This window comes from Onychomys torridus, chromosome 20 (genome assembly GCF_903995425.1).
Source record: "Onychomys torridus chromosome 20, mOncTor1.1, whole genome shotgun sequence".
Taxonomy (NCBI): Eukaryota; Metazoa; Chordata; class Mammalia; order Rodentia; family Cricetidae; genus Onychomys; species Onychomys torridus.
Genome location: NC_050462.1, coordinates 13,800,377 through 13,825,031, shown reverse-complemented (window position 1 = coordinate 13,825,031; position 24,655 = coordinate 13,800,377). Strand labels below are relative to the sequence as shown.

Sequence of the window (24,655 nt, the reverse complement as noted above, 5' to 3'; positions counted from 1 at the left end):
GAACTGTTGTATGGTAAGCCTTTCCCTTTCTGCCCATCCTGCCTAGCTCGGGGCTGAACTAGGAGCGCAGGCAATCAGTCACCTGGAGGAGGTCAGTGATGAAGGCATCGCTGCCATGGCCGCGGCCAGGTGTTCCGCCATCCTTCTGCCAACCACGGCCTACATGCTGAGGTAAGGACCTTTCCCACCCTGACACATTGCCTTCCAGTACAGGTTGTGAGGACACAGACATCGAGGGCACCTAGGCACTATTCTATACAAACTCCCCAGGACGCTGATGATAGAAACTTAGATGCCAAGAGCTGCAGCAACAGGGGTACAAGGTCCTCATCCTAAAGGTGCCAATAATAGATAAATCCATAAAACGTTGGGGGATGCTAATGCTCTCTTCTACTCCACCTGGAGCTTTCTTTCCTCTTCTAGAAATGTTCCCTTTGTTCTCAAAAAAGCGTTGTTTGTTTTTACTTTTTTGGGGGGCCCGCCACCCAGCTCCCAAATAAATCACACACGGAGGTTTATTCTTAATTATAAATGCCGGGTCTTAGCTTGGCTTGTTTCTAGCCAGCTTTCCTTATCTTAAATTATCCCATCTACCTGTTGCCTCTGGGCTTTTCCTGTTCTCTTACTTCTGTAAATCTTACTCTTACTCCGTGGCTTGCCGTATAGCTGGGTGGCTGGCCCCTGGAGTCCTCCTCCTTCTCTGACTCCCAGCTCTCTCCCGTCTCCCAGCTTTCTCTTTCTATATACTCTCTCTGCCTGCCAGCCCCGCCTATCCTTTCTCCTGCCTTGCTATTGACCGCTCAGCTCTTTATTAGACCATCAGGTGTTTTAGACAGCCACAGTAACACAGCTTCACAGAGTTAAACAAATGCAACATAAACAAAAACAACACACCTTAAAATAATAATAACACAAAAGTTCCGGCTGGAGACTGACACCTTTTCCCCCTCCCCTTAGGTTGAAACAGCCTCGAGCCAGGAAGATGCTGGACGAGGGAGTCGTAGTTGCCCTGGGCAGTGATTTCAACCCCAATGCATATTGCTTTTCAATGGTAATTACTTTTCAGATATTTTTCTGAAGTAAACCACGGAACAGATAAATGTTTAAATTTTTCATTAGTCGTGAAAATGTATTTAAAAATCTAAAAATACGTCTCTAAGAAGAAAGAGGAAAAGGGTATGTATAGTCAGTGGTTTAATTGAATTTTTCTGCACACGCCAATGCCTCCAGGACTGAAGACAGAAATCTCGATTTGAATTATCTTCTGATTCAGCTTTGAGATTTAAGGTTTTGTCTTAATCTTTCTTCTCTGGGGCGTAACAGAAACAGTGAGGCTTTAGTGGGTTAGGGTGCAGGCAAGCTTCCTACCCAGCAAAGAGTCTTGAAAATTGTAATATTAACTACACAGTACTATTCAACAATACAGTTTGAGAATCTTATGTGTATGTTTGCATTTTCTCATAGCAACTTTTATATATAGGTAGATGGGATGATTTAAGATAAGGAAAGCTGGCTAGAAACAAGCCAAGCTAAGACCCGGCATTTATAATTAAGAATAAACTTCTGTATGTGATTTATTTGGGAGCTGGGTGGCGGGCCCCCCAAAAAAATAAAAACAAACAACAACACTTTTTTGAGAACAAAGGGAACATTTCTAGAAGAGGAAAGAAAGCTCCAGTGTATATCTATACTATTTGGGGGAAGGGGAGTGGAATAAAACCTGGGCCTTTTGTATACTAAGCACGAACTATTTCTGCGCTATTCTTTCCAGACACAAATTTTATTGTCTTTACTTGTGCTCTGCGGAGAAGCATCCTAATTTAGCTATGGCTGCTCCATTGTTCTCCAATGCTTTCTCTTCTTGTCTTAGCCGATGGTCATGCACCTGGCCTGTGTGAACATGAGAATGTCCATGCCAGAGGCCTTGGCCGCTGCCACCATCAATGCGGCTTATGCGCTGGGGAAATCCCACACACATGGATCTCTGGAAGTTGGCAAGCAGGGGGATCTCGTCATCATCAATGCATCCAGGTGAGGGGCCTCCCAAGCTAGTACTAACTGTAGTAACTGTTAGCTGTCTTATTTGATGCCCATGCAGGCAAGTTTTAGATCCCTTTCCACTTGGTATTAGTATCAGGCTCTGTGTAGACTCCACACTACCCAGCCCCCTCTGTCTTTACCCCTTTCCAACCAGAAAGTCTCCCTTGAGGTTCTCAACTACACGGAAAACCAGTCTTCAGGTCTCTTCACTGGCTTTGCGTCTGTCACGGGTCTCCAATCCTGCTGTTTCCCTGGACTTTGGACTTGTTCCCGGGTCCATGTGTTTGAGTTTGTGCTTACCTCCTGACCTTTTGCTCATTTGCAAATCTGTTTATCACTCTGGCTCTCAATGCCTCCACTAGGCTGCTCTCTTCCTGAGTTCTTAATGCTCCCCTGAGGCCTACAACCCAGGCCTCCAATGCTACAAGTTGGCTCCTAGTGTCTAAGTCTAGATGCTGGCAAAGTTATGTCTCTTTTGACTCTCAAGAGCCTGTCACAGCCCTTGGGCCCCATGTTCTCTAGAGGAGAGCAGCTCCATAATTTCACTCCTTCTGGAAGAATCGTCTCCTTCCACCAAAGATAATATGGACATGCCACTCATGAATCAGTTTTTTAAAGTTCAGGGTCTGCAGGACTGACTCAGTTCATACCACACTTGCTGTATGAGCATGAGGACCTGATGTTTAGCCCCAGTGCCCACATAAAAAGCCAGCCTTGGCACGGTGGGCCTGTGCACTCAGCACTGGGGAAACAGAGATGAGGGATTCCTGGGGTTTGCTGACCAGCCAGTCTAGTCACACCGAGGGACTCCAGGTTCAGTGACAGACCTGCCTCCAAAAGTAAGGTGGGCAGTGATTCAGGAGACACCCGATGTGGTCTATTGGCCTCCATGTACACCCACACAGGTGAGCAGGCCTACCCCCCACACATGTACTCATATACATGAATGCACACACACACACACACACACACACACACAGAGTTCACTTTAAATCATCGTGTACTGACAAAGTGATGCTTTTGACTTACATACACTGAAGCAACTGTTTGATTTCTTTCTAGATGGGAACATTTGATTTACCAGTTCGGCGGCCATCATGAATTAATTGACTATGTTATAGTTAAAGGAAAAGTCATCTATAAAAAGTGACAGGTCTGGGCTAATGAGATGGCTCAGTGGGTAAAGTCTCCTGTCACCAAACCCGATGACCAGAGTTCCACCCCTGGGACTCACCTGGTGGAGGGAGAGAATGCCTAAGAGTCACTCTCTGACTTCCACATGTTCACTGTGGTGTGTACCTGATCCCCACCCCACCCCCACCCCTCCACATAACTAAATGTAGAAAGATAAAAATACATTTTAAAAATGATAGATCTGGAAGGAGCGAGAAGACATTTTCTCTGTGTCCACTAAGTCCACAAAAGTTAAAACACTTCCGGGGTTTGCCAGATCTGTCTCTTCAGCCTCATCATACGTCAGCGCTCTGCTGTTCACTTGAAAACCCAAAGGGTTAGTCTATTTGACTCAAACATGTGTACTGGATGTGCAAACAGGTAAACCTATTGTGATGAAACGTAGAGTTCTTTTCCAAAGATTGGCTACAGATATTCTGGGATAAGCTAATGAGGTCGCTCACAAGTTCCTCTGTGGGAGAAACAAACTTGGCCTAAGAGTTCTGTTTTATTTCTGCAAGCAATCTGCCCAATGAGGCCAACGGCACCATTTCCTAACAAGCAAACAGAATAATCTCTCTGCAGAGTTTGTCTTTTGAGATGCCTTCCGGTCAATGAGGGCTTCTGGGGCAGAGGGGGCTTTCCATTTTTAACATCTTGTCGGCCTTTGAAATGAAGCTTCACCAGAGAGTTCAAGACTTGATATCTTATACAGACATGGAAACCCTCTTAGATGAGTTTTAATCAACAGCAATGAGGTAGCTTTAAAAAAAATCTTTATGTTAAATTTTTTCATATCACAAAGCCATGGAAAATGTTTTATTGGTAAATATTTGCCGTTATTACCATTGTTGCTTCCTGAAGTAGATTAGCAGTATTGTCTACACAGTGTTTTGAAATGTTCAAAGAATAAATCACTCATTTGCAGAGTGAATGATTATTTGTATAAACTGGTGCGTCCAATGCCACATCAGCTCACTTGAAAGCTTGTAAAATGTTTCCGTGATCTTTGCAATCACAACATCATCAAACACTGTCCTATTTACAAAGTAGTGATTTCACAAATAAACATCAGTTGCCAGACCCCCATCAAATCAGAGCCTGAATTAATGAGGTGCTGTGACGGTCAGCAGAAATCAAGTCAGGATATTGCATTAGTGAGTTTTTGATGCTGGAATGATATATCTGAGGCATGCTACTTATGGAATGAAGAGATTTGTTTAGCTCACAGTGATGTCGGTTCAAGTTTCAAATGGTGTGGTACAAGATCTAGAGAGCAGCCCCCCACCCCCACCCTGGTGCTGCGTCAACCCCACAGAAGACAGAGAGACTAGGTGAGGCCAAATCCAGGCTTTTATAACAAAGGCCTCTAAACTATCCACAGTCCCAGGAGGAAAACCTTAGTGTTTCCCCAACTTCCCCCACCCTTTTTTTGTGAGACATAGTTTCTCTGTGTAGCCCTGGCTGTCCTGGAACTCACTCTGCAGACCAGGCTGGCCTCGAACTCACAGATATCCGACTGCCTCTGTCTCCCAAATGCTGGGATTAAAGGTGTGTGCCCCCACCAGCTGGCGCCCTAGCCCCTTTCAAAGACAACCCTCCACCACCTGTGAGCCAGGGTGGTGACAGACACCTGAAATTCTAGCACTGGGTTGGTGGAGGCAGGAGGATTGTGAGGCCCTGTCTCAAACACAAACAAAACAGAACACACAAGAAGGAGAAAGGAAAGGAACCACAGAGACTTATGGGTTATCTTAGTTCAAAGCAGTTTGACTTTTTGCCTGCTAAGAAGCCTTCGCCTTTGGGAGGCAGTATCACCCTTCTGAGATGGAATGTGTGTGCTGAGTGCTGTGTAGGACAGGCGAGCTAATGCATTTGAACAAAGACACACACGAGGCTTTGATCACCGTGAAGTCAAAAATGTAGAGGTTGTTCCCTTTCTGTCTGAAGTTCTAATTCTAGGCTGGGCATTGCCTTCAGGGAACTTCTTACAATCCTACGAGGGATAAGACGGACATTAGAAAGTAAAGCCAATGCCAGACAGCCTTCAAAGCTTGCTCCCTTAAAAAAAAAAACAAAAAAACCCCACAAGTCCTTGGGAGGTAGAGGCAGGCGGGTCTCTGAGTACAAGACAGGCTTGGTCTACTGAATGAGTTCCAGGAGGGGAGAGAGCTGGGGGAGAGGAAAGGGAGAGAGAGAGAGAGAGACAGAGAGACAGAGAGACAGAGAGACAGAGAGACAGAGAAAGGAAAGGGAGAGAGAGATAACCCACTGGTAAAACATACTAATTTCGTATTTAGATTAGTTTTACCAGAAACTGAGATGTCCAACTCTTGGTCTAAGAATAAGCCATTGAAAGGTAAAGGCAGTACCAGTCACTTAGCAAGAACACCCCCCCACACCCCACCCCACCCCACCCCACCCTGCCACGATGGGAAGTTACTCTAAATTTTACAGTCTGAAATATGAAGCCACATGTTTTCTGGCCGGGTCTATAGAAGCTGTGGTGGGCAGGGGTCACCTGGGACTCACGTGGTGGAAACCACCCTGCGCCAGCCTGGCCCTATGCTGACACTCTCAGGAGCTCAGAGACCCCCACCCCCACCCCTGCTGTGCGGTTAGCATGAGTTATGCTTTCCGTGACCTGGTTTCTGATTGGTTCTTCCCAGTACGTCCCCCACGGTATTTCTACACCTTACGATCATTTGTTTTCTAACCTGGCCCACTGCCCAGGCTGGAAGTGCAAAGACTCAGATCCTAGTTCCCACTTACTTAGAAGTTCATCCACCAAGTCAGGTGTGGCGTCTCATGCCTGTAACCCTAGCTCTGAAGATAAGTCGACAGGAGGGCTAGCTTCAGCTACACAATGAGTTCAAGGCCAGCCTGGGTTACATGAGATCTTATTTTAAAAAAAAAAAATTTTTTTTAACATTTATTTTTATGTTATGTGCCTGACTGTGTGCATGGTGGGTGAGTGTGTAAGGTGACGAGGGGATATTGGATCCTTTGGAACTGGAGTTACCAACAGTTGTGAGCTGCCGTGTGGGTGTTGGGAACTGAACCAGGTCCTCTGCATGCGCATCCAGTGATTTTAATTTATTATTTTTTTTCTTATGTGCATTGGTGTTTTGCCATGAAACTGGGGTTACAGACAGTTGTGAGCTGCCATGTGAGTGCTGGGAATTGAACCCTGGTCCTCTGGAAGAGCAGCCAGTGCTCTTAACTGCTGAGTTAGAGTTCCAACTTCACACCGAATAATAATTAAAACAAAAACAAAAACAGAAATTGACCACAACCATAGGAGAGAGTTCCTGAAATTCATATTGTCTTGAATGTCTCCTTTTCTTCCCTTCTCTAACTCCCACTGGCCAAGGCCAGTCCAGCCACCTCCTCCAGGCCTCCCTGACAATCAAGTCACGTGACCGTTGTTCCCATCATCCTCTAGAACATGCCTTTTCCTGTGTAAGAGCAGGGCAGATGTTTTGAGAATGTCTGGGCCAGGTGGCGGCGGCGGCGCACATCTTTAATTCCAGCACTCGGGAGGCAGAGGCAGGCAGATCTCTGTGAGTTCAAGGCCAGCCTGGGCTACAAAGTGAGTTCCAGGAAAGGCTCCAAAGCTACACAGAGAAACCTTATCTTGGAAAAAAAAAATGTTCTGGGATGAATCCTTCATACAGAGGAATATTATTGGTTGGAGAGATGGCTCAGTGGTTAAGAGCACTGGCTGTTCTTCCAGAGGTCCTGAGTTCAATTCCCAACAACCACAACCATCTGTAATGAGACCCAGTGCCCTCTTCTGGCCTGCATATGTGCAGACAGAATACTATACATAATAAATAAATAAATATTTTTTTAAAATGTCTCATAGCCTCATGAAGAGACCTCTGGCTTCTTTATGTGTCACAACCTCCAAGGCATAAGGAAGACCTTCAAGCAGATAAGGATATCTCCCTTTAAGTGTGTGTGGTGGTGGGGAATAGTATGTTCAGGACTTTCCTGGGGAAGCTTAGAAGCGGCATTCCTGGGGAGAAGGCATAAATGATTCATAAGGAATTTTCCATCAATCCAGTATCCTCAAATTGTACAAATATTAAAAGTGCCCCAAGTATGTAGCAGGTGGAGATGAAAACCAAAGGTGGCATGTCAGCCATCATGTGGCTCAGCTTTGCTGTATCTTTGTCAAGCAGCAGTGATGGCTTTATGATTCCTGCCATTCCATTCAGATGTGGCTGTGCCAGAAAAGCCCTTAAAGAGCAGACCGCACTGGTCAGGTAATGCACCACAGCCCTGGCTCAGTCCCACACACTGGGCTAGGAGGCGTAATACTCATGACAGGTGTCAAAAACCTGACCAGATGTGGCTTTAAAAGTGTGTTGGGGGTGGGGGGGAGGTGGTGGTGGGGTGCCTCAGAGATGGCTCAATGGCTAAGAGCACTGGCTGCTCTTCCCAAGGACACAACTGTCGGTAAGCGAATCCGATGCCCTCTTCTGGCTTCCACAGGCACCAGGCACAGAAAATAAAAAATAATATATGTAGTTTTTTGAAGTAAGAGGGGAGGAAGTCAGGCCTGACGGTACATGCTTATAATCCCAGGTACTTGGGAAGCTGAGACAGGAGGATCTTGAGTTGAAGGCTGCCTATCCTGTGGAGTACGTTCAAGAAGAGCCTGGGTAACTTAGCGATACCCTGCCGTGGTCAGACCAGAGATGCTGCCCCTGTAGAGGGGACCAGCACACCTGGATCCTATCCCTTTCCTTGTTTAAGATACTAGACTCGGAGGCTTCTCCCTGCTCAAGTCTGTAAAAGTGAAGAGTTCCCTTTGTTCTGTGGCTGTTTTTTAAATCTCCCACCCTAGCTTGGTACTATCAAAGGACCCAATTACCCCCACCTCTCACACATCTTAGTGCAGGTCTAGAACCAAACCAGAACTCTAGCTCATTCCTCCCTTACCTAACAGTTGTTTTTTTTTTTTTAATGATACTTGGGAATACATAACTCAGTGGTAGAGCACTTGTCTACAATGTGTGGGGCCCTAAATTTAGGAAGGGAGGGAAGAAGTAAAGAAATAGAGATGTAGGGAAAAGCAGCCTTTTTCAGCTCACCATTGGAAATTCAGAAGCAGGGCCAGCCCCTTTGGCATACACAACAACTCAGCCATGCGATGACCCAGATACCTTCCTGCCTCTCTCTGTTCTGCCACCCAGCAATGCCCTGGATCTGGCTGTCAGTCAATTTCCTCATCCAGGTCAAGCAGGAGAAAAAGATGACTTCCCTGGCTCCAGGGAGAGAAAAGTGCTTTCTCAGAAGTTGCCAATAAGATTTGCCATGCCATTAGCTCCGTTGCAATCCCAGGCCTTTCTTGAACTCAGCAGGGATCAGAACGCACAGGGCCGTTTATACTAAGCAGGTCTTCCTCTAGGCTGAGGAAATGCTCTCTACTTTTTGTTTTCAATGCTCACACCTAATAAAATGGTGCCTTTGACAAAGGTAACCAAAAAGGGCAAAATGATTGTTTGTTTGTTTGTTTATTTTTGATCAATTATTTATGACAGCCGTTTTCAACCTTCCTAACGTTGCAGAGTCCCTCATGTTCCTTTTAATACAGCTCCTCGTGTTGTGGCAACCCCCAACCAAAAAATTATTTTCGATGCTACTTCATAGCTGTAATTTCGCTACTGTTATGAATCATAACGTAAATATTTGTGGTCTCTGATGGTCTTCAGTGACCCCTGTGAAGAGTTGTTCAGCCCCCGAACGATGAATGGCCAGACCCCAAGATAAAACACAAGTTTTAGTATGAAAAGTATCTCTTTTCAAGTTATTGATTAGATTTTATAAATTGGGTAGATTGTTTAATAATGGCCACAAGTACACTAAGTCATATATGTCCACACCCTGTAGTTTCAGACCCTGGCTTATCATGTGACTTGTGTTGGCTACTAGGGAGTCAGCAAATGGAACAGCAGAAGTTTTGGGTGGACCCCGTACTCGAGGCCTCACCCTCTCCTACTACCCTAAGTGAAGGGACCCAGGCAAGCACCCCGGGGAAGGGAGGCCTGATATGCCAACTCATTTGCCACGCCTCCACAGGAAAGGCACTAGGCCCAGCACGTCGTCTCAGATCTGTTATCTTTTTCTGACTGAACCTTTCAGAAACTTGACCAGCTCCACTCGGAAGAGGCGTTTTCTGAAGAGGTGGAGGTGTCCTAGTTAGTTCCAGTTGTCAAGTTAACAAAGCCTAGAGTCTAACTGGGACGTCTCAACTCTGGGACTGCCCACATCAGATTGGCCTGTGGCCATGTTTGTGAGGGATCATCATGATTGATGATTGACGTGGGAAGGCCCAACTCACTGTGAGTAGCAGGGGCCCTAGGCAGGAGGGTCTGGGCTGTATAAGATGTTAGTGAGCCGGTCAATAGCTGGTAAGCAGTGTTCCTCCGGATTGCTGCCCTGACTCTCTGCAGTGATGGACTGTCCATGGGAGTGTAAGAAGGAAGGAACCTTTTCCTCCACCAAGCAGCGTTTGTTCCCAATGTTTTCTCACATCAACAGAAAAACAAATAGTAGGTGTTAAACTTTGTTCAAAATAAATAAAAGTAGAAGGTAGGAGTGCACCTCAGTGCCTGAGCACAGTGACAGCAAAGCCACTGACAGAGTGTGCCCCCTACCTACCATAGACTCTTGAAGATGGGGGACTAACAGAGCTAGATACAAAACCTAGGGGTGGAAATCTATCAAAAGCTTCAAAGACAGAGGTGGACAGGAGGCCAGCATTTCCAATCCAGGGGTGGGAGCAGCCATCTGCTGGGGCTCGCTGCCTCTGCTGTAGCTTGGGTAGAGGAATGGGTAAACTCTGGTGTGTGTGTGTGTGTGTGTGTGTTGGCATTCAGCAAAAACTAACTAACTCAGTGGTAGAGCACTTATCTACAATGTGTGGGGCCCTAAATTTAGGAAGGGAGGGAAGAAGTAAAGAGACAGTGATGTGGGGAATAACCTGCAGTTAAGCCTGTTCCTGGGCCCATTTTCACCTCCTGAGTTGCTGAAGGCAAAGACTGTGGACAAGGCATGCTCAGAAGAGTGAGGACAGTGTACTAGGGAATATATCTTGGGCCCCCTGTAGTCTGTGACTAGTGAGGGATGCTGGCAAGTGTGTTCGTTAACCAGCTACAGTCTTCCCAGCCACGCTTTCAGACTCTTGCACATGCAGTGTTTTGCATGTGTTTACAGCAGGTGGCTGCAAAGTCATCTGTCTCAACCTTGGGCTGTCAAGAGGTCACGTGACCTTTCTGAACAATTACACAAAGCCTACCCACCCCGCAAGATTCTTTATCTGCTTGGGGGAGAAGCAGAGATTGGGCAATCATCTGAGGGCCCCATCTGACCTGTGTTAGCAAAGTTCATTTTAATGATTACCAACTGCAGGCCGTGAGTGGGGCGGCTCCCGTCCTGACCCCCAAACGCCTCATCTGTGCAACAGGGGGCTGCTTACTAAACTTAATGCCAACAGGTGAATGGAGTACTAAGTTGTGGGAAATGACAGGACTAGCTTCTGAACTTCAACTGGAGCATATCACCAAGCGGTTAGGAGATATGGGCAGTCACTGGAGAAACATTAAAGGCATGGCTAGGCAAGGGCAGTCTTTATGTTCATGCCCCAACTCCTTTTCATTCTTGGTGGGGTGGTTTAAACACCCCTGTACGTAATAGGACACAGGTATCAACCAGAAACAACCAAAAAGGGACTGTTAACCTCTGTAGTTCTCTCTCTCTCTCTCTCTCTCTCTCTCTCTCTCTCTCTCTCTCTCGTGTGTGTGTGTGTGTGTGTGTGTGTGTGTGTGTGTGTGTGTGTGTGTGTAAGGTGTACTTGCTCCTGTGGGCACATGCAGAGCCCAGAGATAAATGTTAAGATGTGTTTTTCTATCTCTCTCTGCATCATTTTTTTATTTTTGAGGCAGGGTCTCTCACTGAACCTGGAATTCACCATTTCTGCAAGACTGGCTGAGCAGTGAGCCCCCAGGAGCTGCTTGTCTCTGTCCTCCAGTGCGGGGTGGGGTGGGGTGGGGTGGGGGGTGGGGGTTCAAGTGCCCACCACCACACCAGGCTTTTTTTTACACAGATTTGAACTCAATTTGGATCCTCATTATGCACCCAAGTATGGAACTCAATTATGCATCCCCTGAACTAGCTCCGCTCACTCCTCGAGACTCTTTTCTATGATTCAATGAGCAGAAGGCAGAAGGGCTTAGGAACAAATTCTGACTTGAAGCATATTTTTCAGGTTATGGTACAGTCCAAGCAGCCAAAGAAAGTCAGCTAGGAGAGTTTCTCAAGACAATTTTTTTTTTTTTTAAGTTCACAAAAATCTGACGCTTTAAAGAAGAATGCTCTGAATTGCGTTTCTGAATACTAAGAGTTAAAACATAGACCTATGGAATTGTGGCCATTCTTAAGAGTAAGTAGCCTGTATATATTGTCGAGAAAGAAAACACCATGACTCAAAGACAGCCAGAACTCCGCAAACCATGGCACAAGGACAGGGCTCTCGGCTCAGCAACTGCATTGCTGCCGCCGACCTAACCAGAGCGTGTTTGAAAAGAGATGATGAGTTCTGTGCATCACGGGTGGTTCCTGGGCCCCTCCATCACACACCACTGCTGTCTTGGGCTCAGGCATGTCTGATGTGCCCGACCACGAGGAAGCCCATTAAAGATCGTCAGACTCTGGGATTGTGACTGAATTCTTTCGCAGAGATTCTAAGGAAAACGCGGTTGGAGAAAGCGGCCTGGATTCCGGGATGTGTTCCATCCTGTATTTCTCAATGTACGGTGCAGCAACTTCCCAAACCTGGGAGGCAAGGAGGGGACAAAGTCGAATCTCGGACAAGGCTGTTTCCACATGCTGTGATGACACATGAGCTTCGCCCCCAAATCAAAGCACCTTCTGTACCTGGCCAAACACACGGCAGCCCGCTTGCTTGTATTCTGAGCCATTTGACACAGAGTCCGTGTCAATTAGCTGCTCGACACATTAAAGGATTTTAAAATGCAAAGTCCAAAACCAAGCTCACGTTGTAAAGGTGTTGAAGGTGCCTCCTACTTCGGGGCAAAGCAAGCAAATCCACAAAACCCAAACAGAACCTTGGCAGCTCAGAGTGAAATTCTGCCTGCTTACTTGGGAGTCCGGTGGATAGAGCAGCACACAAGGCTTGGAAGCTGAAAGGTGGTACAGGGAATTCCCCCAAGGTTGTTTCTATGGCCAGAAGTATGCAAACACCGCCCGTGTCCCAGCCCCATAAACATCACCAGGGACAAGCCAGCGTCAGCTTCCACCCTTCACCGGGAATGGACGCTGATTTGGTACACAATGATAAGGTTGTCGCCTGCACGGCCAGGCTTTCCTCTCCATCTGCCAACCTATTTTCTTAATGCTCATTTTTGGTTTCTAGTTTCCTTTCTTTCTGCTGGTGGACCCTGACAGCCAAGGAATCTTCCCATCCTATGACCTCACAAGATATACTCTTAGCTAGTGTGGTGGCTCCTACCTGAATCCTAACACCCTTTGGTTCTGGAATATACCGAGGGAAAAAGATTGGCCTAAGCTTTGTGGCCAGCCTGGGCTGCTCAATGAGTCCTGAGCCAGCCTGAGCTATATAGCCTGAGATACTATCTAAAACACTCTGAAAAAGAACATGTATTCTTTACAAGCTAACTCCGCATGGAAGATGTGTTCCCTCAAAGGATATAGAAATCAGAGTTGTGAAGTTTGTTCCCCCAGAACAGTCACAGCTCGGCTGGGCGGTGGTGGCGCACGCCTTTAATCCCAGCACTCGGGAGGGAGAGGCTGGTGGATCTCTGTGAGTTCAAGGCCAGCCTAGGCTACCAAGTGAGTTCCAGGAAAGGCACAAAGCTACACAGGGAAACCCTGTCTCAGATAAACAAAAAACAAACAAACAAACAAAAGCAAAACAAAAACAAAAACAGTCACAGCTCTAAGGGAAATTGAGTGATTCTAGGGAATGGGACACCAATGACTCAAAAGTTTCAAAGCATTTTTAAAAAGTATGTGTGTGTGTGTGTGTGTGTATGTAAAAGATATTTCTATTACATGCATATGCATACATCATATATTGGACACATAAAATATACATGTGTATTAATTTGCATAGGATGCATGCTTTTTTTTTGTATGTATGTATTTTAAAAGATGACCCAGCCTTTTAGGCATCTGTATCAAGTTCCTAAGTCTATGGCCGATATAACTGAAGGAGATGAGCGGTAAAGAGAACTATCTTGCCCAGCAGGCAGGTGCAGGGACACAGTAGAACCCTGGGCCTTCACAGGGTCTCTCTCGGTGGTGGGAGCTGTGCTAACATCAGCAGGAGAAAGTGCGTTAGCACGGCAGAGGACGTCTTCCAGAAGGAAGGCTAATGAGCTACCACACTCATAGTCTCCTCATGAATGCTGTCTCCACCTTCCATGTAAAACCACTTCTAACCCTTCCATAGTCAGTGTTTGGGTCCAAGCTGGGTCTTTGGGGGAACTATCAATGGCGTTCCGTCATCTTGCAAATCAGCTCTCTACTTTTGGGTTCTCCTCCTAGGGACAGCCAGGAGAGACAGGCTAAGACGTTGCCTCTCCACCCTCAGCTCCCCTTTCCCTTCCTCACACCCATCAAGTCGCCGGCTTGCCTTTTGCTCCAGAAGTAGCCTGTGGGCCGCTTCGATGTCCGGGGCCATGAAGCGATCTTTGATCCAGGGCCTACAGAGAAAGCAGATCAAGCCTTCAGCCGCAGCACACCTGCCTCTGCACAGACCCACCGCTCTGAAATGGGGTCAGCCCCAGAGACCCATTGACTTTACCTGACCACAGAGCGCACCAGGTCATACACCTTCTCCAGCGGAGTGGTTGTTTTCAGGGGCCGTAGAAACTCGATGCCCTGGCAGGCAGCAAGAAGCTCAATGGCCAGGACTGAAACAAAAATGCAGAAGCAATGGTCACTCCAGGGCTGGCTCATGGGGCCGAAATCACCCAGAGTTGGAACTATCGGGAGCCAGCTGCACAGACAGCTGGCTTTCTGTGTACTGATAGAATGAAATTGCCTTGAAGTGTAGGCATTACAAGTATGCGCCTATTACAACCAGTTTATTCGGTGTTTGGATTGAATCCAGGGTCTGTGCATGCTAGGAAGCAAACACTATACCAACTGAGCTACAAACACACAGCTCCAGGCCTAAGTTAGTTTTAATTTAAGCCTCTTTTTTTTCCCCTCTTGTGTGTGTGTGTGTGTGTGTGTGTGTGTGTGTGTGTGTGTTTTGTTTTGTTTTGTTTTTTGTTTTGTTTTGGTTTTTTTTTTTTTGTTTTGTTTTTTGTTTTTTGAGACAGGGTTTCTCTGTGTAGCTTTGCGCCTTTCCTGGAACTCACTTGGTAGCCCAGGCTGGCCTTGAACTCACAGAGACCCGCCTGCCTCTACCTCCCGAGTGCTAGGATTAAAAGTGAGCCACCACTGTCCATCTTAAACCTTTTTTTTTCTAAGCTCTTGGTTGCATCTTCATTGATGAGCTGGAGAACTCAAAGATTTACCAGGAGAGATTAACAGTGTTCCTAACCCGCCAAGGGAGCTGACCATTAGGCTCCATTGGCACAACCTGCCAGTTCCCCTTTCACCAAGGTTCGCTGGCCAGTGGTTATGTCATGTAGATGGGGAGGGGGGTCTACATGAGAACCCCATCCCTGCTTGGAGTTCCAATTTTACTAAATAATGATGTGGCTCTTCTAGGTCCACAGTGGATTACTTTCCTCTCTCCTCTGTGATCTTTCTGTACTCACCTGAATTTGCAATGTGCTTTATAAACTGAAAAGCAAGAAGCCAAATGTTTTTAATATACCATCTGGGCTAACCACTGTGAACTGAAGTTCTCAAGGGGGGGGGGGAGCCTATATTAAAGATCCTAGCCAGGCGGTGGTGGCATAAACCTTTAATCCCAGCACTCGAGAGGCAGAGGCAAGCAGATATCTGTGAGTTCGAGGCCAGCCTGGGCTACAGAGCGAGATCTAGGACAGGCACTAAAACTACACGGAGAAAGTCTGTCTCAACAAACCAAAACAAGAACACAAATTCTACAAAACTAATGGACTGATTAGAACTCTGTGATGGTTCAAGGTTGGAATGCTGCAAATCCAACCTGCCCCATCTTGGGCTATCATTAGTCCATTTAATAGCTAGCCATTGCTCACCTCTGTGACTGATCTAACACCCACGTGACTACCAAGTGAAACCCTCTGGGATATATTTACTTAGCATATCACTGTCTCCCTCCAACCCCTGACCTAAGAATGGCACCAAATAGCATCCGAGACTACGGCAGAGAATTCTCTGCTCTACTGTAACCCACCTACCTGATGCTCCCACTAATGGGCCTGGATTTAGGATGTGCTTTTGCTCTGGGACTATAAAAACTTCACAGATGGTTACCATGTTGGAACATGGAACTTGGGGGAACCTAAACAACCTAAATCTGTGTTCCCAGGCCATAAGCAGTCACAGGATAAACTCCAGAATAAGCCGTCTCTTATCCCCTCGGAGTGAGAGCTGTGTTTCTTCTCTTGACAGGAAGTGGTGAAGATAACGGACTTGAACCTGGGTTTAGATCTCATCACCGACATTGAGACTGTACAACTTTGGGGACGTTGACCTCTGCTTTGGTTGCCAGATCTGTCAAAGGGGACCACAGTCCATGCCTCCCTAGGGTGACAATACTGTGTTATTATATTATAGACTAAATGAGTCACAAGGTTGGATACAAGTAGAGAATGTCTGATACATATTAGTTACATGTTGTATTACCTGTGTTGCCACAGGTTCCGCCAAAGACAGACAGCAACCAGGGAGCACATATTGGAAAAATAAACATGAAACCCTGAGAAAAACCCTAAGTTGCTACTTGTGACATGTTTTGCTCCTAACCAGCAGTCCCCCAAAACCCATCAACTGTGCAAGGGCTGTGTGCATCTTCATCCAGCTGGATGGATGCTCCTTTGAAAACAAGCCCAATGGCCACGCTAGCCATGTGAGCGACCATTCAAAACCATGAAAAAACTGGTGAGTTCTGGCAATGCCGGCTAGTTTTAGGATGAATTTCTTCATCTTAGTAAAATTCACATGAATTGAAACTAATGTAGAGACTCACAGTTGGACACTGGGCAGAGAGTGAGAGACCTTGAAACACTCAGTTGTAAATGGGATGTCTTCGGGGAACGTCTCCCCTCAGGTCTTAGAGGAGGAAGAAAGATTGTAAGGTCCAGAGGGGATGGAAGAGACCAAGGAAACCGTGCCTTCCAGATACACCAGGACTGACATGCGCATGGACTCACACAGACTGTGGCGGCATGCACAGGGCCTGCACAGGTTCAAACCAGATGGGGCCCCAGAAGTGAGGGAGGAAGAAGACACAAGCCCCCATCCCATCCCTAACCCAGAATCTATCTCCAACTGACAACTGCTTGCAAAGGAAAAATTAGTTTTCTTCAAGGGAACATCACTGGGTATACAAACCACACTTAAGGGAAGCCCGGTGCCCAGCACTAGACAGCCAAACAGAAAATGAATTCAGTGTTACTGCTGGGGCTGATTTTGTGTTTCCATGGGTTTTGTGTGTGTGCATGTGTATGTATATTTCTCTCTCTCTCTCTCTCTGTGTATATGTGTTAATGTGCTTTTCCCTTTTTATTCTGTTTGCTTTGTTTTATTCTGGTTTGTTATTTGTTTTATTGGCCTTTCTGAGGATTTGGGAGAAGATGGAACAGTGATTAGAGTGGAGACTGTGACCAGAATATACTCTATGAAAAAAAACAACCCATTTACTTCGAATTAAAAAGAAATAAAACTGTTGGGCGGTGGTGGCGCACGCCTGTAATCCCAGCACTTGGGAGGCAGAGGCAAGTGGATCTCTGTGAGTTCGAGGCCAGCCTGGTCTACAGAGCTAGTCCAGGACAGGCTCCAAAGCTTCAGAGAAACCCTGTCTCGAAAAACCAAAAAAAGAAAAAAAAAACTGTCTTAAGCAAATAAATAACAGCACTCCTTAGCTACGTTGCAAATGTATATGTTACTTAGATGCATTGAAAACATGTCTGGTGCTTTTACCTACCCCGGGGCTAATTTGAATGCATGACCTTGTCTCTGGAATTGTCTTGACTTCATACCCTTTCGCTCCCTTCAGAGCTCTGCCGCCCTGTGTTCTAGGAGGCGTTCCCTTTGACCCAGTCTCTTTCCTTCTTCTAGTTAGTCCTTATCCTTCAAATCCCCTTCCATCCCCCATGTAACTGCTTTATCAAGGCCATGCTCCTGCACCTCATACCCCGGTCACCCCCGGCTACCTCTATACACAGAGCACTGACCACCAGTCATCCAACAACACTTCCCCAGGCTTTGGCCTCTGTTCTTGGATGCCCCATCACTGGAATGCATCCTGAAACAACTTACTTTTTGCATACCTCTTCCTTTTCCCTCATAACAGTAAGTCACACACACACACACACACACACACACACACACACACACAGAGAGAGAGAGAGAGAGAGAGAGAGAGAGAGAGAGAGAGACATAAATTATTCAGGTCTTACTCATGGGTTCTTCTTTGAAGATGCCATTTCTGATCCCTTCAGATTTCAGCAGATTCTGCCCTTTCCTCCTGTAACTCTCTACCCTTCAGCATTTTGTTAATTACCACAAAGAGTTGTCAGGTTGGCCAGTGTTTGCTTCTCTGAACAGACTAGGTTTCTGTAAGGGCAGGAGATGGGTGCATCTCGCCCACTCTGTTATGTACTCCGCTCAAGTGGCAGGTGTCTGTCTACACTTTTTCCACATTCCCATGCTAGTGATTTAAGCAAGGATAGTGAGTGGGCACTGGGACAAGCAGGCTCATCCTTACAGCCAGCACTACTGGATTCCAGAATTTGAAGATGTTTGCTAAACATTTGTAATCAAGACAAACTTAAGTAACAAACCCATTACCAACAGGCTTGTAATACAGCTGATTCTTAATTACCTGTTGCTGAGTTCCCTTACGTGCTATGAACAGACAGCACAGCAATGATGAACCAGGCAACCATTTGCTGCCATGCAAACATTTGAGCAACAGATTTGAACCAGGCCCATCTAGTGAAATGGCCAAGGCAGACGAGATCCTTACCATTGTGGAAAGACAAACAGGTCTAACTGTACCGGAGGCACTGAGCGCTATCAGAATAAAACTAAACAAAAAAGGAAGGAAAAAATGCCAACTGCCGTTCTGGCTGCAGCCAAGGGAGATGTGTGAGAGGTTTGAGCAGCTCCATGGATGGAGTGAGAAGGGACCAGAAGTCCTTGGAGTCAGAGTTGCAGGTGATTGATGTGTTCCCTGGCACCACAGGACATCACTGTGGTTCCGGATGGAGAGAGCATGAAAGAAGGGCAGTGAGAGGCAGATACCAGATCATGCCGGGCTTCTAGGCCTAAGGAAGTGGGTGGATATGGTTTTGAGTGCTGAAAGGGAACTAGTGCATTTCCAGCTGGGGCATGGTGTGGTCTCAATTACGTTTGCGGATGCTCGTCCTGTTTTGCGATGAGTGGTTACTGCATATGAGATTAAGAAGAAGGAGGTGATGGGCTTGATTTGATATGTTTGGAAGACAGCGTTGGTGTGTTGATGGATTAGATAGAAGAGGTGGGGATAGATAAGGGAACTCTTCACACTTTGACAGGGGCTATGTATCTAGTGGGGAACCATCCGACGTGTGAACATCAGATAAACACTATGATAGACGGATAACAAGTGTGGCTGAGGAGAAACGGGTGTCTTTAAACTCTGCCAGTAGGCATCCACCATGGCAATACATCTTCGGCTCCCATAAAGATGGGTGGAGAGCTACTGTATGGCCCCAACCATTCCAGTCCAGGCAAATAAAAACTGTTGCCTATCAGCCAAAACACACAAACAAACTGGTCTTTCCACTAGGAGTGCATAGGGGAAATGCGTTACTCAGGACAATCAAAGCAAAAAAAAATGAATGGTAACATATGCCAGAACAGGAGCAAACCCTGCAAGCAGCCTGCTAAGTGAAAGAAGCCAGACTAAAGGACCACACAGTGGGGGCGTTTTCTTTACACTAAAAGTCCACAGAAGGCAAATCTACAGGGACCCGAGACTAGGTAGGGGAAATAGAGAGAACAAGGCTTGATAAACCAAAGACTGCAGGGGTTCTTTGGGGGATGAAAATGTTCTAAGATTTACCATTCCTCAATTCAGTGAATGTACTCCATTTACATTCAGTGAGCCCTACATTTTAAAGGGGGGAGGTAAATTATAATAGAAAATAACTCTACAAAAAAAAAATCGGCTCATATTGTCGTTAGCCTATGCTATTCTTTCCTCCCGAGGCAGAACTTGGGCCATTCTGTGACAGCTCAGGAACTGGAGGAGACTATATTTGATGGAAGGCTGTGGCACTCTCGCCGAAGATGAACAGCAACTGGGAAGGCAGAGAGGGCGGCCTAACACAACTCTCCCAATGATTTATTCCTGACACCTGGGTGAATCTCAATCTCGTTAAATCTTTTGAATCAATGTCATGACATCAGAAAGGTCTAGGGGAAAAGAAAACATGAAACTGATATCACAAAGAAGCTACCGGAAAATCCAGAACATCAATCCTCCTGCCGAAAAACTAGCCTGGCATGTTGCTGAGTCAAAAGCCAGAAGGGAAAGAAGGGGCACAGGAAGACTCTGGAGGAGAAGCAGCTTGGAATCCTGACAGCAGAATTTAAAACAGGAGCCTGGAATCCCTGTTTGAACAAACCCAACAGACAGGCTGAGGTGCTGATGCTGGGGGATTTTGAATGTGTATTTGGTGCTGATGATACCAGGGCTCAGCTGTTTAATTTTGTTGGGTGTGGTACGGCATCCTGACTGAGAGGAAAAGCTCTGATAACTTGAGCTGAATGAGGACGATACCAATAGACATGTTAATGTGGATGGGGAAAGCCTATGCAAAGGACTACAGGCAACTGAGGAATGCCAAGAACAGGAGAATTAAGTCTTTCCCTCCGAGAAACACACCAAGTAGTTGCCCAATACCAAACATCCAGTTCACGTTATAGAGACCTGGCGGGTTATACTTAGGAATATATGCATATATACGTGTGTGTGTGTGTGTGTGTGTGTGTGTGTGTGTGTGTGTGTGTGTATGCGCATAAATGTTGGGATTGCTGGAGGCCAGAGGTGGCCAGATGACTCCAGAGTTGGAGTTACAGGCAGTTACCTGACATGGATTCTGGTGACTGAACTTAAGTTCTCTATAAGAGCCAGGCGGTGGTGGCGCACACCTTTCATCCCAGCGCTTGGGAAGCAGAGCTAGGCGGATCTCTGAGTTCGAAGCCAGCCTGGGCTACAGAGTGAGTTCCAGGAAAAGCTCCAAAGCTACACAGAGAAACCCTGTCTCAAAAAAAAAAAAAAAAAAAAAAAAAAAAAAAAAAAAAGTTCTCTACAAGAGTATTATGTACTCTTAATCACTGAGCCATCTCTCCAGCCTGGAACTATTCAAATTAAAGAGAGAAAGTATATATGAACAACATGGAGATTTGCTTGCAGATAATTTGGGGAAACAAAAAACAGGAAGCAAATATTTGGGCTTTTGAATCAGTTGAGGCTTGCTAGGGTTCATGGCCCTCTTTCTCTCCACTTTCAGACATCAAACAAACAAAAGCCCTACATCATTAAAACAAAGCTATCCCAGGAGCCAGATTATCTCTGCATAGATCCTCAGTTCTTAGTCTTCAGTGAGGAACAGAATCACCTGGAAAGCTCTTGAGCCCCACTCCCCTCTTCTCCCTAGTGTTTCTGGGAGGGGTCAGAGGATCTGTATTTCAAATGAGTTTCCAAAGAAAACGGATTCTGTGGGCAGTGATTCCATTCCGAGAAAGACCTGCCTTCCAGTGCTGGCTTTACCTTGTTCTACATGCTCGATGACCCTAAGGGCCTTCCTGGCTGCCCATCCTCCCATGGAGACATGGTCCTCCGTGGCGGCGCTGGTCGAGAGTGAGTCCACAGATGAAGGATGACAGAGAGCCTTGTTCTCAGACACTGCAAAGAGACCAGTGCAAGTGAAGTAGCATCCCTAAAAGAAATGCTGCTAAAATCATGCACAGCTCCCCTCAAAGTCTCCACAGCATGGAAGGACCTCTCCAGGGGCCCTTGACCAGATGGTGCAGAGCCACAGTGGAAAACCACACACGGGTCAATGTTCTCCCAAAGTGGGGAGGGTCCTACAATCCTGGTGAGTTCAGAGATAAGAGGAGATAAGAATGTGGGCATGCTCATATTAAAAAAAAACCATGCCAGGCGGTGGTGGTGCACGCCTTTAATCCCAGCACTCGGGAGGCAGAGCCAGGTGGATCTCGGTGAGTTTGAGGCCAACCTGGGCTACAGCGTGAGTCCCAGGAAAGGCGCAAAGCTACACAGAGAAACCCTGTCTCGAAAAACAAAACAAAACAAAACAAAACAAAAAAACCATGCAAAAAATACTAGAAGCATTTAGCAAGCCCTCGAGATGGATGGGGATGGGGTAGGGTGGAAGGAAGCATGCTGGATGAGTCTAGCTACTCCAGAGCGATTTGCTTACGTTGGGAGAAAAGCCAGATTAGCATTTAGGGATGGCATTGAGAACCGGTGCTGAGTCTGCAGATCTTGGGCAATACTGAAGAGCTGAGATGTTTCCAAGACCATGCAGGTCCGTGTTTGGGGCTTGAACAGGGGCGTCGTGATAACCAGTGATGTCTAGGAAGTGAGGGGCATCTCTACTGGGGTCTCTCAAACCTGAGTTCCCATGTTAGTCAAGAATCTTACTACAGTGCAGATACTGAGTTTGGGATAGGCTCTGAGTTCCCATTACTATAATAAACTCCCACCTGATGCCATATGGCATCCTTCATTTGCCCTACTGAAGACTATACCTGAAGGAGCAAAGACCTAAACTACCAAGTTCCTTGTTCTCAGTTCTGGATGTTAGCAAAGGGCAAACTGAAAGTCTTTTCTCCTCTTCTACGGATCTAGAAAACAGCTGCTACTCTTTTTGAGGATGTAAGGCATTAGTTCTCAACCTGTGGGTCGTGACCCCTGGGCTGGAACAGTCCTTTCACAGGGGTCAGCCAAAACCGTCAGAAAACACAGCTGTTTACACTATGAGTCATGAAAGTAACAAAGTTATAGCTATGAAGTAGCAATGGGGATAATTTTATGGTTGGGGGTCACCACAACATGAAGAACTGTATCAAAGGGGCACAGCATTTGGAAGGCTGAGAACCACTAATAGAAGGGATCCCACCCCTCAAGGATCCAGGTTTCAACTAGGGTGACCAGCTTTGTCCTGGTTTGTACAAGATCTCTCGGGTTCTGGCACTCAAACTTTTGTACCCTGGTACCGTATAAAATGAGGGTTGGGTTGACCAGAACCTTTGTAAGAAGTACAGACTTCCAAGTACCCAAAAGGTAAACGAATGACTGAATTAAATAAGAACGTCCATTGTCAGTAGGCAGCTCAGGAGGATGAACTCATGCAAGCTAGTCTTCCCAAGGCCCATAGTCTTGTCTAGAACTCAATTCCCGTTGTCCCACGACCTCCATAAAGTGAGAAGTCTCTGTGTTAGGCTATAGTTTGGAAACAACGAAGTGAGCAAATAGACAACACCGGGCAGAGAAGAAGGTGAACTCGGTGGTTCTCACTAAGTTGGTTGTATTGAGTTTGAGTGAGAAGTATGAGCGGGAAGAACTTTAGAGTATATTATTGTTCGGCATGGTGTCACATGCCTTTAAGTCCAGCACTGGGAAGTCAGAGGCAGATGAATCTCTTAAAAGATCCAGGTCAGCCTGGTCTACCTCTGAGTTCTCTGCTAGCTAGGGCTGTCTCCCAAAAAAAAGGGGGGGGCTATTATTAAATAGAAATTACTGTTTAGTTAGTGCTCCTGAGGCCAAGCAGAGCCCCAAAACTTTATATGTATAATTAGTCCATTTAATACTCAAGACAGCCCGATTTAAGGTAGAGTTATCATCGTGTACTCTACACCACAGAGAGCTGAGGAATTATTACCAAGATGAAGAGGCCTGATACCACACTGATTACAAATGGCAGATCTGGGGTTTAGATGCCACTGGATGCTTTCAATTAGCCATCATGTTACCTAGTCCTTTGAGGTAAGACTGTTAAAGAAAATACAGGATACTCAGCTGAATTGGGATTTTTGGATAAAAACCAGTGTTTGGTTGGTTTTGTTTTGTGTTTTTTTTTTTTTTTTTTTAAAGCTCATATGGATCCCAAGTAATCCAAATAGAACTGGGCATCCTACATTTTTGGTTATTGTTGAATCTGGCTACTCTATTTTAAGATTCTGTACTGATGAACACAAGATGCTTGGTATGGACCAGCAGCAGGAACAGAAAGAGCGGGCTCCTGAGAATCCTGAGCAACCCCGATGCTCCAGCAGCCTAGTGACTATCACACCCTTGGAGGAACCACAGCTACCGCAGTGCATCCCAGCCACCATCACAGGCAACCAGCAGCATGTAGGCCAGGACCCCGGGCAGCCTCATACCCACAGCACCTGCCTGGGAAGGAAGGTTTTCAGAACAGTAGATTGCAAGATGTGGGTATGGTTTGATTGAGAGGAATGATACCAAGAAAGATGTGTGGAGGCAATAAAGGATGAAGGCCCTGGTGGGATTCAAGCCCAAGGCAGTAAAGACATAGCATGCTGCAACCATTGTAGACCGTCTTTATGTAGTGGAGGTCCTCCATGCAGTTACCATCAGGGTTACCAGGATAATGAGAGTTAGGAAAGACTGAGGGATCAGAAGGCCAGGCCCAACAATGCCCACGCTATGTTAGTCAGAGCTTCCCCACTTCCTACATCCTGGGACCACCCCGGTCTAAGCCTCTTGTTCAGGGAGACTAGGTAGAGGGTGCTGACAGCCAGAGAGCGAGACAGCAAGACAGACCAGTGAGACCGGCTGTGTTTGGGATTACAAGCAATGATTCCATGGGATCCCTTATCCTGGAAGACAGTGATTGGTGGTGAGGGACATGAGAACCAAGGAGATAAGACCCAAGGTCAGCAGCCACCTCAGAGTGTTGCAACTTCAATTACAACCCAAATACCCAGAGAATCTTAAACCACAAGATAGAAGCAGGCGATCCACCCACGGAGGACTCATCTGCTTATGCTGAGCAGGGCGGACCTGAGTAAATGGCAGCGTATCGGCCATTCCATCAAACATTTAGTCATCCAATCAGGGTCACAGGGCATGGCATCCCAGCAGCAGGAAGAAAAAAGATGGCAGCTGAAGACCCTAAGGACTTGTCTTTTGTCACTTGGCCACATAAGATGAACTCTCTGCATTGTCTACAAAGCATGTGGT

At 46.4% G+C, this 24,655-nt stretch overlaps 2 protein-coding genes across 3 annotated transcripts in view; one reads left to right on the top strand and one right to left on the bottom strand.

Annotated features, from left to right (window-relative positions):
* Positions 1 to 15,991, top strand: part of Amdhd1 (amidohydrolase domain containing 1) — a 28,074-nt gene extending 12,083 nt beyond the window's left edge. Inside the window, exons 6-9 of one of the 2 annotated variants that reach the window (XM_036170175.1) lie at positions 47 to 171; positions 958 to 1,051; positions 1,871 to 2,031; positions 15,823 to 15,991. In XM_036170175.1, the coding sequence (XP_036026068.1) occupies positions 47 to 171; positions 958 to 1,051; positions 1,871 to 2,031; positions 15,823 to 15,832 (390 nt within the window). In that variant the 3' untranslated portion in view covers positions 15,833 to 15,991. Of the gene's footprint in view, positions 1 to 46; positions 172 to 957; positions 1,052 to 1,870; positions 2,032 to 3,102; positions 3,327 to 15,822 lie in introns of those variants that run through there. The other variant, XM_036170174.1, reaches the window with a different exon arrangement.
* The window catches only part of Hal (histidine ammonia-lyase), a 28,498-nt gene continuing 15,311 nt past the window's right edge, over positions 11,469 to 24,655 (bottom strand). The window contains exons 17-20 of the mRNA XM_036170173.1: positions 21,194 to 21,328; positions 14,072 to 14,180; positions 13,901 to 13,970; positions 11,469 to 12,057 (exon numbers count right to left, since the gene is read on the bottom strand). Of these exons, the coding sequence (XP_036026066.1) occupies positions 11,917 to 12,057; positions 13,901 to 13,970; positions 14,072 to 14,180; positions 21,194 to 21,328 (455 nt within the window). The 3' untranslated portion in view covers positions 11,469 to 11,916. The remainder of the gene's footprint in view (positions 12,058 to 13,900; positions 13,971 to 14,071; positions 14,181 to 21,193; positions 21,329 to 24,655) is intronic.